Source organism: Talaromyces proteolyticus, assembly GCF_021365285.1.
Source record: "Talaromyces proteolyticus strain PMI_201 chromosome Unknown BGW36scaffold_1, whole genome shotgun sequence".
In the NCBI taxonomy this organism is placed as follows: domain Eukaryota; kingdom Fungi; phylum Ascomycota; class Eurotiomycetes; order Eurotiales; family Trichocomaceae; genus Talaromyces; species Talaromyces proteolyticus.
In genome coordinates, this window is record NW_025764277.1 from 3,826,367 (window position 1) to 3,843,649 (window position 17,283).

A 17,283-nucleotide genomic window follows, 5' to 3' on the forward strand; every position below is an offset into this window, starting at 1 on the left:
CGCCATTAATGCCTCCAACTAATTGCGAAATCCATCTGAAATAGACTACTGCATCCAAAACGACTGTAGGCGACGTAGTGTTAAAGCTAAGCACATCCCCACTCTCTAAAGGTAGCTCAATATTGAATCCACCAGGCGATCCTATGCTGGGCTGTGGAGGATATTCAGAATTAACTCCGATCGGACGGACCTTGACTCCTGAACATGTAGAAGACACAACCTGGCCATTCTGGACAGCATATCCACTGACATATTCGGTTCCATCGGCTGCGATAGCATCATACCAGACCACAGAATATGGACCTAACCTTCCATGACCCCAATACCAACTTTTCACTGCATCGGCAAACGGCTGATTACTCCAGTTCTAGAATTTGTGGGGTATATTAGTAGCAAAATACAAGAACATGTAACGCCTGCTTACCTTATCATGATAACCGTATCCTGTAAAGCTAAGTAATTTCCCATCAATGGTCATATTGACCGTGCCTTGTGCATCAGGGACCACGTTTACCCAGCCAATACCTGGCAAAATTTCTTCATTCTGTCCTACCTCAAGAGGTCCACAAGGATAATGACCGGGAGCAACCTAGTTCATATTGGATTCATTAGTTAATGAGTTTCTGGTAAACGACCATGCAGACAGTGCAGCTAGAAATAAGGTGATTTACCGATTCCAAAACGAATGTTCCAAACACATTATCAGTTTCAATAGAGATAGAATACTGTGACAAATCCGATGTACTTGTCCAATAGCCACCAGCATTTGTCCAATTCCCATTGCTACCATCTCCGACCGTGGTGACCGTAGCCTCATCAGCGAATGAGCTGTAAAGAAGAGATGAAGTCCCTCCTTCCCATGTGCCTTGAACCATGACACTGAGGTCAGATTTTATATCGAGGTCAAAAGGGAAGCTAGCCTCAGAAGCAGAATAAAACACTACTACCACCTCCTCAGTGCCATCCTCAGATACAGCATCAAAGTACCACCAGTCAAATGATGTGAGATTATATGGAACGACTTTAGGAGAATCAGCACCCGATGAGCAAGATACAAACTGTACATCACTCGGCCCAAGCGCTGGGTGACCCAAAAGAGTAACATATTCATCATAGCAAGCACAAGTCACATATTGACTCCTTAGAAGAAGCAGAGACACGATATAGAAAAATGTTAACATTGTGGAATGAACCAGGATAACTATTATTTAGGAAAATTTATCTGCTATATGGAATGTGGATGGGAAGGTCCATCTTATACTTTAATTTAGGCACATTTCGAAACATTGTTTCCCCTCGTCAGTCCGGTTAATACACTTTTTGGCATATGTTCGGAAACGTGAAAAAATACCTCATATGTAGTTTCACAAGCGATCAGGCCCTGAAAATTTACCTCTGACACCAGTCTTCAACAATGCTGTTAAGTCTCGAAGCTAGATTGAAACTATTATGAATATTATGACAAACCCAAAAAGTTCATTTATATCCTCTATCCTCTCTTTATTGGTCAAAGACCTTTAGCGTCAAATCTTGACGTTAACCATCCGGGGTACAACAGTACTTTTGTGGAGTGCTTTGTAACGATATCTGGAGCAAGGTACTTTTGTGGGGTACCCCTGTAGGAATGAAGTTTGAAGGCACCGACCGTCGCCAGCTGATGGTCGGTTATCTTTAGTGTTCCCGATAGGCCGAGGCTCAGAGGCCAGGGGAGAAGCAAAAGAAGGTAGTGGTAGGCTTGGTATGAGGGTTGACCTCGCAACCAACTAGGATCGTTGACTTGGTGCTGTGGGTCTTCTAGTTTCAGCTTGTAAAATACTAACTTTAACGCTAGATTTAGAACGTTGCAATGGAACTGTGTATATTGAAATTCGTCGAGCTGAGGCAGTTAAATTGTACGACGGCTTGTGGTCCCAACACAGTAATGTAGACCCACCTACATTTTTTTAAAAAGGGATTGAAATTTTCAGTAGTCTGAAGCGAATATACATTTACTACGGTTGACTAATTTTATGACTCGGCGACCCTGACTCAACCTCCCTGACTAACCTCCCTGACTAACCTCCCTGACTCGGCTTCACTGACTCGAAGTGTCAGTGGATCTGTAGAGGAACTGAAACAAGTTGAGCGCATTGACCATTGAAGAAGCACAACACCAATCTGCATGAGAAATCGTCAATCATGTCATGCCCATACAAAATATTATAATTCACCATAAATCATTTTACTACTGTGAATTTAAAAATATCCATCCTTCGCTCTTCCCAATAGTCAGACATCAATCAAAAACGATTGCTCTATACGTTTTTTTCAGTAAAACACATTTTATACGTTTTTACAAGGTGTTCTCAAAATGGCCAAAAACGGGGTCTTTGTTGACATGGTCGGACTTTTTGGTCGTTCTAGTACTATTGAAGGTAGCATAGGTGTTAAAAATGCGCACCAATATGAGCCAGACACTACTGTGGTTCTCTCTATCGGATCCCTCATTATTGGAGAGTCTATCGTCAAGCCATTGCTGACCATATCTGATCTTGTGCCTATGAATGAACCAACCTGGGACCCCCAAGTTAATAAACCTGGCGAATTTGCTATACAGTCTGACCCCTGCGCTAGGGTTCGAAAAACCTACTATCATCGATATACATGTGGGTAGCTTGAACATTGATTGCTATTGCCAAAATAGCTGACTCGTTGCCAACACATGATAACAGGTTCCATACGTCCTAACAAAGTAAGTTTCACATATTGATTTAGATTCTCAGAATTTATCCGATCTAGATGAGATACTTCCAAAAGTCTGCGGTGAATTGAAGATACGGCCTAAATCTATTGCCCTCACCAAAAACCACCCACGGCGAGCGGCAGCCGAATTCAAAGTGATTCGAGATATTCGGATTCCGGTACGAGACGGAAACTACGTCTTAGGTGATATTTATCTCCTATTGGATCACCGCAACAAATGTCTGGTATGAGTCAGCTGCGCTCTTTAGTTAAATAACTAACCGAATGTAATCCACAACCGAGTCGGCCACTCCAAAATATATATAAAATTAAATTAAAGCATTTTAAATTAATATTATTACTTTGGCTGAGCCTCAGCTGCTAGCTTCTTAAGCATGTGTATGCCTCCAATTTCAGCATAATGAGTGTGATATTCTTGGGCATAGAAGAGCTTAATATCCTAATCACACTAATAATTAATCATTTGTATATAATTATTATTTTAGGTTAGAAATTGAGATTTGAAATCAATATAGGATGCGCGCTCGGAGAAAAACTGGCGGGTGCCCAGGGTCGTGGGTTACGTTCGTTTAAAATATGTCAGAAATAATATGCGACTAGAATCCTTACTAAATAAGGGTTGCGCCTTTTTTAGTATAGTGGTTTAAAGCTCGACAAATTATTATATTACTTTTTAATACAGCCAGCAACAACTATAGTGGATCCAGGTCTATGACATATTTTTGGGCATTTCGAACCTACTCCCAAAATTATTTAGTGCTAAATATTCCGACAATTCGTTTTGATAAGCTTTTCTGATGTCAAAGCCCTGTATCGTGGGAGAATCTGCTTTCGGGTTTTCCTGCCCTGTTCAGCCTCAACTAGAACTATATATAAGCCCCTTAATTCAACTCTACAGCAATTCGATGTGTGAGATATGGTCGGACATTTCCCAAGAACAGACAAGCAACAATTGACATGACACCGAACGCAACACTCACATACCACACGTAAGCCAAACTCTCGGAATATGCCCACCTAGAGCCCATTTCAGCCGCCTGAATGACAGCAGGTGTGACTCCAGGTACTTGACTCATGAAGTTCGGAGTCGTTAGAAATGAGACGACAAATTGTTTTGCTGATGCAAGAGGAAGGCCTGCTTCCACGGCAAACTCGCCGATTAGTAGGGGTAGCTTTTCATTAAGCTTATTAACGAACACGTTGTAGTAGATTGAATATCCGATAGAGCCGCCAAGAACCCGTATGGAGATAGCCAGTGCAACTGTTGTGGCAATGAACGCATCGGGCGTCACTGTGATGGCTATGGTTTGTGCGGGGACCTGAAGCTCTCGAGTAAGCATTAATTCAAGGACTCAGACCTCACAAAACTCGCGAGAGTTATTATTGAGATTAGAAAATTATCGATGAATGTTTCCTTACCAAGACTCCTCCAACGCCAAAGCCTAGAAGTGTACTAAGTACAACGGACAGGGCCGGCCGATCTGGGTCTACTGCTGATAGCGCACCTCCAAAGGAGGCTGAACCGTTCCAGTAGTCAATCCATCATGTTCCTCGAAGAAATAATAAATAGGAGCACATACTCATGATGATACAGAAAAAGAGGAGAAGTTCTCTGTTGTGATCTTTCCAAATGGACAGCAGCGCATTAACCAGCACGGCGCCAAGACACGTGCCGAATGCAACACCTAGAGATTTAGTTCCAATAGCGTATGGTGTCGGATCAAAAACATTTGTATATAACAGAGGCAGAAAGTTCAACTCCGCATAAAAATTCATGCCAGATACAAATGCAATGCCAAAAACGAGGCCAACAATACCTTGGCCGGCAAAGATCTCTCTAGGAACCATAGGGTTCTTTGCACCTTTCCATTCCCAGAGAAAAAATGCTACAATGAGCAATATTCCGATAATAAGAGGGCAAAGAACGTGGCTGCTTTTCCACGGATAGGTATACCCACCAGATTGAAGGGCAACCAAGCTACCGTCATCATCAGCTAGACTTCCTTCGAGAATTGCTGTGGCAGAATACTGACGATAGGGTAAGACCAACAATAGACAAAAATGCCCCAATATAGTCGACCTGTCCTAGGATCTCCTTCTTTGAGAGTCTTGACTGAGATACTCGTTTCGGGAAATACGTAAGAGCTAGAAAAATTCCTCCCGTACCGTTGACGATCCTACAGAGCACGTAAGAATTTATAAAGTGTTCAAAATGCAGAGAATTTACAATGCAATCCATAAACCCCACCTCCAGGTCGTGTAGGTGGAGAAGTACTGAGAATACATCATATAAGGTGCGAATGGAATGATAGCTGCAGTAAGGCCGGCCAGGAATATACCTCGTCTGTTGACTGGAACGATTTCAGAGACACTTTTTGCAGACAAAGAGATTAGCAGAGAGAGGTAAATGGAGGGATCTAGTTCTAGTGTCATGTACCCAGCGAGAGCCGTGATTTCTCCAACCCCGCTACCTATACCACCAATGGCGGCTCCAGCGATAGCTTGGCCCAGTGTCCTTGAACTTCCTATAACCGCGGAGCCCACACAGAGCAGAATGGATCCACCAAGGGCAATTTCCCGGCGGCCTACAACGTCTTCAACATAGCCAACGAATGGGCAAGTGGCCGCAATTGCTAGAGAAAATGCAACCGGCAGCCAGGAGATCTTTTCCCCTCCGCCAATATCGGCAGCTATGAAGTTGAGTGTACCTCCTATAAAATAAAGTGGGAGCTGAGTGCCTAGAATCGGTCAGTTCTGAGTATAGAGCGGGGTATGGGACCTGGAGAAACTCTTACCAACATAGACGGCTATCAAAGCACATGCAGCGATGCGTGATCTAACGTTCCAAGAGATTTGTCCGTCGGAATTATCACCTTTGAAAGCGCGTGAGTTGTTGAGGTACCTAACGGCATCGACACTTTCCGAGGACGTAGCATGCTCGAATTCGTTCGCATCCACTTTGTCCTTTTCTATGTCATTATTTCTATTGCATTTACTACCGTTGAGTTTCTTGGTGGTTTCTAACTGATTGTCCATCATTATATAACTTATAGGAGTGGCAAATCAAGTGAATGTAAATTGAGGAATTGTGATGAGTTTCACTTTCTACTAGAAGATATTGGCTATTTGCTATATATCTCTGTCGTATCTTAAAAATCCGAAAATCTATTCCTACCTTATGATAAAACTGACTTGAAAATCTTGAGTCAGCTCACATAGAACCAGTAAGACTAAGAACTTGGTGTATAGTAAGTGCTTTTGTGGAACCAATTAAGATTATTAACTTTCAGTTTAGACCTATATAACTCATTACTATAGTTGTGGGAGCCATCCAGCTATAAGAGAGGAAATTGGACACAAATCTTCCCCGCACTGAAATCACGATGTGGTTCACCCGAGGTCTCCGCGGCTCAGCGCGACACAACTGGGGCCCGACAAACTCTCGAATGTTACAAGTGCTTTTCCCGTCTTTGTAGTAGGTTAACCACTAGACCAAAAAGATAACTTAAATCAACCATATCAGGGGATCTTGGACTGATCTATTCGCACAGGCGGAGCTAAGTCACTCATAAGGCGCGGCCTATAACAAAATACAGCTTAATATTTAGTATTTCAATGATATATAAGATTACTAATAATTGATTTGAAGTCCAGAAAACATAGTAAATAATACTGTGGCGGGTTTATTCTACTGATATAGCATTAACGTATTTAATCTTGCAATAGTGATTTTGGTTGCTAATAAAATTTGTGAATGAGTCAGTCTAGGCTAGTCAGGAAGAGCAAGGTCCAGAAAAGGTCATTTAAAAGAGTGGTCTAGGATGGAAGCTCGTGTCTGTGATTGACACTAGTGATCACTGAGCACCATACATTATAAAATGTAGAGTGACTCTTTTGTTAAGTTATTTCGATGCACGAGTAACTTCTGTTGGATTTACCGAAGCAATCCTTTTCTAGTTTTACTGTAAATAATAAAGATTTTATAAGGTTATATGAATCCCAATCTGTCGCAGATTGCTGCCTATTCTTGAAGCTTTCTATTACTAATACATGGCCTCTTCCAATTTTGGTCCAATGTAGAAAGCTGCTAGTAATCTTCACCTGCCTCTCAGCTCCAGTTCGACTTCAAATAGGCGTAGGATTGCTGTAATGTCGATATAATCATTGAACCAATGATTATATCAGAATTACATGATATAAATGAATTAATGTTCTTGTTTTTTTATCACTGATCCCAGCGCTGAGCACTAAGGTGGGTGAACGATATAACCCCTCAAACCTACGATTTGCACTAGCCTTGACTGCCCTATTGAAATAGACTCTAATTAGTCCTGGATATGAGTTCCCATTGTTAGGATTTAGCAGAACATTTCCGGCAAAAGATATATTTCTGCAGGAGATCTCTTATCTCTCCATACAGATTACAATTTTCTATAGGACATATCCTACTAAATGTTACGAAACCAACATATGCGAAGCTAAGGACAGGTTAGCATGTCTTAGGCTACTTTAAGGCAGGTGGTCTTTAAAGCAGTTAACATCACAATCAACTAATTGCTATGGCTAGGTACTGTCTATATGCTATGTTATAATCTAAGGCATGTGTGCATTCTGGATGTATGTGGAAGATTGTTCTATCGTACATAAGAGGGACCTAGGGCTCATATATATAGCCAAAGATATACAAAGAACATCTATGTATAGCCTGAAGGGTTTCACTGTGGTGAAAGCCCTTTGATCATGACATGTCTTATATAGTGATCTCTTAGAACACCCCCAGCTTCGAGTATTCGCTGTACATCTCAGTATACTTCAACAGACCAAGACTAAGAGAGATATAGTTATTAACAGGTTTAATTTATTTGTTTATAATAAGAGTATTATAATAGATAAAATTATTTTATATTTTATTAGTTTTATAATAATGTATTTATAAGACTATTTGTTTAATGTAAATTATAAGTGTTTTTTTTTATAATTTTATTTTTTAAACTAAGAAGCTTAGAGAATTTAAATGAGATTATAGTTTAGAAAGAAGAAATTATAGATTAAAAGCTTTACTTGAAGGCTATTTATAGAATTTTAAATAATTATATAGATAGCATCTTATAGTTTATAATTATATTCAGTTAGATTAGAAGAATAGATTAATAGATTAAATGATTAAATTAATATTATAATAGTACTTTTTCTTTTAAAATTAAACTCTATTAAGATTAGATTTAGACTTCTAAAAATATTATTAATAAAAGTTAATAATAATTTCTTATATATTTTTTAGATATTTAATAGACTCTTTAATTAATTCATTATAATTATTTTACTTAATAATATATTTTAAATAAAGATATTTATAATCTTATCATTTTAATAGAAATCTAAAATATCTTCTATTTTTATTTAATTATACTATTAGCTTTAATAAATAAAAATAATTTTTATTATTATTTAAAGATAGAATTCTTTTTAATAGAATAAATAAATTAATATTAAATATTAAATATATTTTTAAATTCATAAATAGATCTAATTAATATATATTTAGATTAATAACTTTAATAATTATAAAAGATCTTATATTTTTTAATTTAATTTGTTCTATAATTAGAAAATTTAAATATTTTTAATATCTAATTAGATCTTCTAATCTATTTAATATTAATAAATAGATTAATAATATCTATTTATAACAATCTTATAATAAGCTTATATAAATAATATTTTGATTTAAATAAAATCAATAATTCTTTCTATATAATAAATAAACTCTTTAATATTATAGCTAATAAATCTATTAGAGATTAGAATAGCTTTGAATTATATAATTAGATAGAATTTATAATTGATATAAAATAGAAAGATCTTTATAATCTTTAAATAGACCAAATTAGATATAAATTCAGTTAAAAGAAACTAGTTAATCTAATTATTTTATAGATAAAATATATATATATATAAATATTATTTTAAGATTATATTGATATTAGGCTGTCATTTGGTTCGGTTCGAACCGAACCAAAATCGATCTGAAACCCGAATGGTCCGGTTCTGGTCCTATATATAGTGAACCGATGTGGTTTAGTTCACCAAGTCTAGGATTATATAGTTTTTTAAGATCCATTTAGATCTAATTCAGTTTAGATTTTCAATTTAGTTTTATCTGAATATCTAAATACTAGTGGATTTCTATTAATAATATTAAAATATTTAGGGTTAATCTTAATTCTTTATAATTATTATTAATTATATAATTATTTCCAAAATAGCTTTTTATAAATTGAATTCTTATTTTTGAATTAAAATTTCATTTAGATATTTTTATAAATATTATAATAAATTCTTAATATTTAGATTATAATCTAAGAATTATCTAGATAGTAATAATATCTTTTCTATTTTTTATTTATATTTTTTAGATTATATTGTATAGCTAATCTATCTATTAAAGAAAAAATATATATATTTTTATATCTATTTTATAATATAATTAATATTCATTATTATCTATCTATTTTTTAAATATATTTTAATAATTAGATAGAAAATTATAATTTAAATAATTAATTCTAATTTTTATATTATTTATCTATTAAACTCACTAAAATTTAAAAGATTTTAATATATTTTTAAAGATAAAATCTAACTATAATTAAAAATTCTTTAATATAATTTAATTATTTAAATAAAAATTAGATCAAACTTAAATCAATCTAATTATAATTAGTAATTCTTTTTTAATATAATTTGATTTCAATTTGAAGAGCTAGAATTATTCAGTTTTCGGTTTTAATTTCAATATTAAAGATAAAACCGAACCGACCCACTTTTGGGTTTGGTCCAGAAACTGAGGACCAGAACCGAACCAAATGACAGCCTAATTGATATATTCAATTTGATTATTAATCTTTGAGTAATAAACTATAGATAATAAAAATATAATCCTTAGATAGTAGATTAAATATTTCTAAAATTTATTAATAAATATAGTTCTTTAGTTAGATATAATAATTTTTAAAATTTTATATAATTTCTAAATATAATGGATATATAAATAAGTAATCTTTTTAGTATTATAAATTTCTTTATAAAGAATAAAATGTTTTATTTGATTAAATGATTAATTATTATTAATATTATATTAAATTTTAAGCTGATAAATAGATAAATAATAAAATCTATTAATATATTTTATTAAGCTTATTCATGTCACAAGAATCGATAAGTCACAGCCAATGAATGTTATAGCGGACGCTATTACATAAGCACCCAACAAGATTTAAGCAATAATGAGTGAAATTATTATTAAATATAATTATATATTGCGAGAACAATACTAAAAATAGCTATATCTTTAGTTTAGCTATAGCTATTGATACAGTAATACGATTATTATATATTAATACCTTATTTTAATATACATTAAATATGTAACCTAATAAAGTAGGGCTTTAATATATAGAAATATAATTTCTATATAATAAAATAATAATTTTAGATATTGAAGTATAGCTTTAATATCTTTTAATATATATAAACACTCATTTATTATTATATATTTAATTAATTATCTTTTATCTTTATTTCAAATAGTATATTACTATTTAATATTTAATAAATCTTCTTACTATTACTATCATTCTTAATAGATAATCACTAGATATTAATTTTATATTACTCTTTCATCTTATATTAACAGAATATCCTCTAAGATTTCTAATCTTAAAACAAGTTATTAACAACTTTTAATAATAAAAAATCCTTATAATATTTAAAGAGTTATAGATAAATAATATCATTTTTAATAATGATAAATAATAGTCATTTATCTTCTAATAAAATTAAATAAACTTTAATAATTAAGCTTAAAGATATTTTTATTAAAATTACTAAATTTAAGAATATTATAGCTTAGTAATATATTAATAGTTTAAAATAAAGATTAAAAATTGATAAAGTAGAATCATTCTTAGAAAAATCTAGAACATTTAATATATTTCTTATTTAAATAAAAATCTACTTCTTTAATAATACTATAAAAATCAATATTAAGAAAGCAAAAGTGTTAATAGCATTTAATTTCTTAATTAGAGATATTATAAAGTAGTTTATATTATATATTAAAAATTAGTTTAAAATAAATGTTAAATAGAAGAATCTAAAAATAATTTTGATATTTATAAATTATAGATATTTTATTATTAAATTTAAATAATTTTATAGAATTATTAATAAGAAGTTAGTAATAATCTATAAAATTTAAAACATTCAATAAATTTAATCTATAGAAGAATATATATTAATATATCTTTAAATTGTTAATAATCTTTATTATAAAGATTAAGTATATTATAATCAATACTATAATAGACTTAAAAAAAATGTTAAAGATATAATTTTAATAATAAATCTTTAATCAAAGATCTTTTATAAAATGATAAAAATAATATTATAGATTAATCTCTAATAATATAATCAGCTCATAGAAAAAAAAATCAATACTAGAAAAATCATTAAGTAAATATTCTATAATTAAAAAAACCTTATTATAACTATAATAAAGATATTAGAATATAGCTTAATATCATTATTAATAAGAAAAAGAAAGAATAAAGATATAAAGAAAAAGTTTACTATAAGTGCAGACAAAAAGGATACTTTGTAAAAGAGTGTTGATAAAGATAAAAGTCTAATGATATTAGCTATCAAAAAATAGTGACCATTAATTTATAACTCTTCATTCTATATCAGAAAATCATTAAAACAGATAGTAAGAAAGAAAGAGAAAATCTTAAAAAAATATAAGAAAAATTAATTAAGTAGAGAATTAAATAGAAATATAAATTAATTATAAAGTAATAAAGAAGTTCTAAAAAATCTAATGAACATATTAAAAAGATATTTGAAAAAAGTATAGCTTAGAAAAAAGATATTAATCTAGAAGAAATATATCCTTATTAAAAAAGTGAAACTAAATATCAACCTATCTATAGATAAAAGCTATTAATAGAATAGTATAATATAAATCAAAATACTGATAGTTTCTTATCAGAAAGTGAAATCCAATATAATTTAATATTTTGAGATAATAATCAAAAAATAATAAATTATAAAAATTTAAATTAAGAATTAGATACTCTACAAAAATTAAAATTAATAAAATCTATCAATTGATTATTCTAAGAATGGCTAATACAGAGGCCTATCAATATTAATAGAAGAAACTAAAAAAAGATCTTAAAAAATAGAATAATAAATCTAAGATCAAGTTAAAACATCCTAAAAATAAAGAAAGAGATCCCAGGAATTCTAAAGAAATTCCCAGAAATAGAGTATAAGATTATAGAAACTTAAGATGAATTCATAGAAGATATAAAAAATAAAGAATTATACTATTATACATCTTCTAAAATAATATACTAAGAAGAATTATTCTAGATATAATAATAACATATTAATATATATAAATAATATCAAGAATAGATATTCAAAGAATATTTAATTCATAATAAAAATAATCTTAAATTAGTTAAAGAAATGGAATAATTATTTTATTTAAAAGGAATATATCTATATAGTAAAGTATTAAAGTATATATATAATTATATCTATCATTATTATTCTAAATTAAATAGATTTAGCTATTTAGAAGTATATTAAATATTATATTTTAATAAGATATATATATACCACTAAATAAATAAGAATTTATATAAATGGTTTTCTATATTATTAAGAGTTCTCTATCAGCTAATATTTAAATATCTTAAAGAATATAAAGATTATCAATATATATATAAAGAAATAAAACATCTAAACTATAATCATTTTAAGAATATTAAATATAAAATAAACAACTGCTATATATATTAAAAAAAGATAAAAATAACTAAAGAAAAATAAATATAATTTTAAGAAATATAAAAAAGATATTATCTATAATATATAAAGAAAATTATTATTATAATAGCTATTAATAATAAATCAGCAGAATATATACCTATTATATAAATTATAATTTATAGAAAGCTAGTAAAAATACTTATTGATTCTAAAATATCAACAAACTTTATTAATAAAGAATTATTAAGAAATATAAAATACTGATAAAACAAATACAATGATAATAGATAATCATCACTATAGACAGAACTATCTTCAATAAAGAATATCTATAGATAGTTAAGAACATAATTTTAAAATCAGAAAAATATACTATAAATATAATATTTAAAATCTTATTCTTAAATTATAATTATTACAATATAATTCTTAGAATAATCTGATTATAAAGACAGAACCCAATCATTAATTAAAAGAAATAAACATTAAAGATTAATAATATAATATTATAAATAGATAGAGACAAAGAGAAATAATCTAAAATAAATATTATTAAAATTAACAAAATAGAATAAAAAATAGCATAGATTCAACTAAAACTAAAAGAAATATATAAAAAAGAACTTATAAAAGTACTTAAAAAGCTACTAAAGAAATATTATAATTATATCAAATTATTTATGAAAAAAGAATATCAACTATCAATATACCTATCTGAGTATGAAGTAACAATAGACCTAAAACCAGAATCAATATTAAAGCAAGTCAAATAGAGACAGAAATTGGCACAGAAGCTCAAAGCTAAAAATGAATTTATTAATAAATTTTATCTAACTAGATATATTTAAGAATCTAGAACAGTAAATTCAATATCAAATCTCTTTATACCAAAGAAAGATTTAATACTATGAATGATACACAACTATTAACCAGTCAATAATCAAATAACAAATAATATAAATAAGACATTACACCAAAAATAGAAAAAAGATTTATTATAAGAAACAAAAATCATAATAATATTCAATATTAAATGAGGATATTACAATCTAAAAATACGCGAAGAAGATATCTATAAAATAGTATTCTTAATAGATAAAGAACTCTATAAATAGATTGTTGTCTTAATGAGATTAAAAAATCTATTAGTATAATTTATATAATATATAATATATATACTCAGAGAATATCTAAATGATTTTATTATAGTATATTTTAATAATATAATAGTATTCTTAAAGAATCTTTATCAATATAATAAATATATTTAAAAGATTATAATAAGACTTAAAAACATAAGATTCATTCTAAGAATCAAGAAATATAAATTCAATATAATATAAATCAAATATTTAGAAATAATTTATATACTAAATAGACTTAAAATATTAAAAGAAAAGCTAAATACTATTTTAGAATGATTAATTCTAATAAATATTATAGATATATAATTATTTCTAGAAGCTATTAGCTATATATAAAGATTTATAAAAGGATATATTATTATTACAATCTTATTAATAGAACTAATAAAAAGAATGAATCATTTAAATAAATAATAATATATTAATAAGTATTTAAAAAAATTAAGAAACTTATTAAATATATATCAATTTTAAAATTATATAATCTAGAATTATAAAATATTATATGAATAGATATATTAGAATATATGATTAAAGCAATTCTAAAATAGATTAATAATAGAGAAATGTATACTATTGCATTCTATTTAAAAAAATATATAAAAACTAAACTTAATTATAATATATATAATAGAGAATTATTAATAATCATCAAAATATTTCAATAATAGTAATATTATCTCCAAAAATCTAAATATAAAATTACTATAAAAATCAATTATAAGAATCTAAAATATTTTATAATAATTAAAGAATTATTAAAAAGATAAATATAATAATACAAAGAATTATTATAATATAAATATATAATCGAATATATATTAAAGAAATAAAATATCACTATAAATACATTAAACAAATAATTAGACTATATAATTAATATCAAAATATTAAAAATAAACATCTTAAAATAGAACTTAGAAGTACTATAATACAACCATAATACTATTTTAATAGTAGCTATCAAGATTAAAGAATCAGAATTCAAAAAATAACTAAAAAAAGAAATAAAAAATAATAAATAAATTCAATAGAAACTATATAATAGAATAATAATATCATAAGATAGACTAATAATATAGAATAGTATAATCAAAATATTATAGATAATAATTATAAAAATCATTAAATAGTACTATAATCTATTTAGCTAAAGATATTAAGAAATCAATAAAATAATTAAAATAATAAATCAATTATATTACTTCTTATATTTTAGAAAAAAGATTAAAAATTATATTAAATACTATAAAGACTGTAGTTAGAATAAATTATTAATATATAAATCTTATAGAAAGATATAGATATTTAAAATATTAAAAAAAATATAATAAAGTATTACTATTAATTTTATTTAAAGATTACTAGAATTAAAGAAATCTATCTTTAAAATAATCTATATTAATACTATAATAATTATTAATAGATTAATTAAATATATAATTCTATAACCAATATTAAAAAATATAACTATAAAATAATATACAAGCCTTATACTGTAAGAAGTATTTTTATAGACTGATTTACTAAAAGAAATTATTATAGATTAAGATAAATTATTTATAGCAAACTATTAGTAAACAATTATAAAAATATATAGAATAGAATATAAATTATTAATAATAAATTATTAATAAACTGATAATCAGTCTAAAAGAATGATTTAATTAATTAAATAATACTTATAGAACTACATAGATTGAGAATAAAATAATTGAGTATAAGTATTGTTAATAACATAATTTATAATAAATAACATAATAAATATAATTATAAAATAAATACTATATTTTATAAATCTTAAATATTATCTAAGAATAATATGATCTAATATATTAAGAGAAGAATTATTAGAGATAATAATAATATAAGCTAAGAATCTTTAAGTATTCTATTAAATAATCTTATAAAATATTAAATAGGTAGAGTAAAGAATGAAAATCTATTATAATAGAAAGTATAAAGATATATTAATCTTTAAAAAGAAAGAGAAAGTTTATTTTCTATAATAAATTATAGAATAAAAGAATTTTAATATTCTAAATAAGAGACTAAGTAATAAATTTAATATAGTTAAATATAGATCTTTTAAAATTAAGAAAAAACTTATTAATAATAATTATAAACTTTAATTATTAGTAAGAATAAAAATATATTCAATATTTTATATCTCATTATTAGAATTTATAAAAAATCTAAAAATAATAAAGATAAAGCTAATAATAATAAATTTAAAGTCAATTTTATCAAAAAATAGAAGATAAAATAGGAAAGAATCTTTTATTTAATTAGATAAATAGAATATAGATTTGATCATAATTTATAGGAACCAGTTAGACATTTAAATTACTTAGAAAAGATTTAAGCCTTCCATCATTAAGGAACTCAAAGAGCAAAAAGTCAAGAAAGTTATTTTTAAATAATTCAAAATAAGTCTAAAAGATAATAATAGTTATTTTATTAATTCACTATTCAGTCAATTTTTATTTTTTTTCTTATTTTCTTTCTTCTTCTTCTTTTTGCCTTTTCTCTTTCAATCTTTCTAGCTTAGTAATATCCTATATATCCCTTACTATAAAATCATTAGTATATTTCTAAAGAAGATTGTTCTACAGCTCTAAATAATAAAATTTCTTAAAGACCTCTTTCTTCTAGATATAAATTTAATTTTAAGCAGCTATAAGCTGCCATTATTCCTTATTAAAAAAAAAATTTTTAATTCAGTATATTTTTAATTTAAATAAGCGCATTTATTATAATAAAAAATCTTTCAACTATCATATAAGACTTATTTAAATTCATATAATAAATACAGAAAATAACTATCTTAAAATCCTTATCTTTCAAATAATTAATAAGTTTCAATTTCTAAATATAAAAAGATTTCTTTAAAAACATAATTAGACCATCACTATAAGTATAAAAAATTATAAAATAAAGACACTTACTTAAAAATATAGGTATAGCTAACTATTTATTATGTTATTAAGATGCCAGTCTTTAAAGAAAAGAATTATCATAAGAATCAATAAGTCATAGCTAATAAATATTATAGTAAACACTATTACATAAATATCTAACAAGATTTAAGCAATAATAAATAAAATTATTATTAAGTATAATTATATATTACAGAAATAATGCTAAAAATAGCTATATCTTCAGCTTAATTATAGCTATTAATATAGTAATATAATTATTATATATTAGTATCTTATTCTAGTATATATTAAATATATAACCTAATAAAGCAGGGCTTCAATATATAAAAATATAGCTTCTATATAATAAAATAATAATTCTAGATATTAAAATATAGCTTTAATATCCTTTAATATATATAGATACTCATTTATTATCATATATTTAGTTAATTATTTTTTATTTTTATCTTAAATAATATATTACTATTTAATATTCAATAAATCTTCTTACTATTATTATTATTCTTAATAGATAGTTATTAGATATTAATCTTATATTACTCTTTCATCTTGTGTTAGTAGAATATCCTCTAAGATCTCCAATCTTGAGACGAGTTGTTGACAACTTTTGA

At 27.0% G+C, this 17,283-nt stretch overlaps 3 protein-coding genes across 3 annotated transcripts; 1 reads left to right on the forward strand and 2 right to left on the reverse strand.

The window, feature by feature from the left end:
* Window positions 1-112: 112 nt before the first annotated feature.
* Window positions 113-1,070, reverse strand: BGW36DRAFT_272493 (uncharacterized protein; the record flags this gene model as incomplete). Its single annotated transcript, XM_046210157.1, has 3 exons — window positions 113-367; window positions 425-589; window positions 672-1,070. Coding segments are annotated over 3 exons (819 nt in total), but the record flags the coding sequence as incomplete, so codon positions are not given.
* A 1,280-nt stretch (window positions 1,071-2,350) lies between these two features.
* Window positions 2,351-2,972, forward strand: BGW36DRAFT_354429 (uncharacterized protein; the record flags this gene model as incomplete). Its single annotated transcript, XM_046213520.1, has 3 exons — window positions 2,351-2,645; window positions 2,712-2,731; window positions 2,763-2,972. 3 exons carry the CDS (start codon window positions 2,351-2,353, stop codon window positions 2,970-2,972), a joined length of 525 nt encoding a protein of 174 aa, XP_046078671.1.
* A 651-nt stretch (window positions 2,973-3,623) lies between these two features.
* On the reverse strand, window positions 3,624-5,781 carry BGW36DRAFT_436257 (putative major facilitator superfamily transporter; the record flags this gene model as incomplete). Its single annotated transcript, XM_046221446.1, has 7 exons — window positions 3,624-4,061; window positions 4,162-4,259; window positions 4,323-4,720; window positions 4,776-4,919; window positions 4,970-5,113; window positions 5,180-5,480; window positions 5,538-5,781. 7 exons carry the CDS (start codon window positions 5,779-5,781, stop codon window positions 3,624-3,626), a joined length of 1,767 nt encoding a protein of 588 aa, XP_046078672.1.
* Window positions 5,782-17,283: the final 11,502 nt, after the last annotated feature.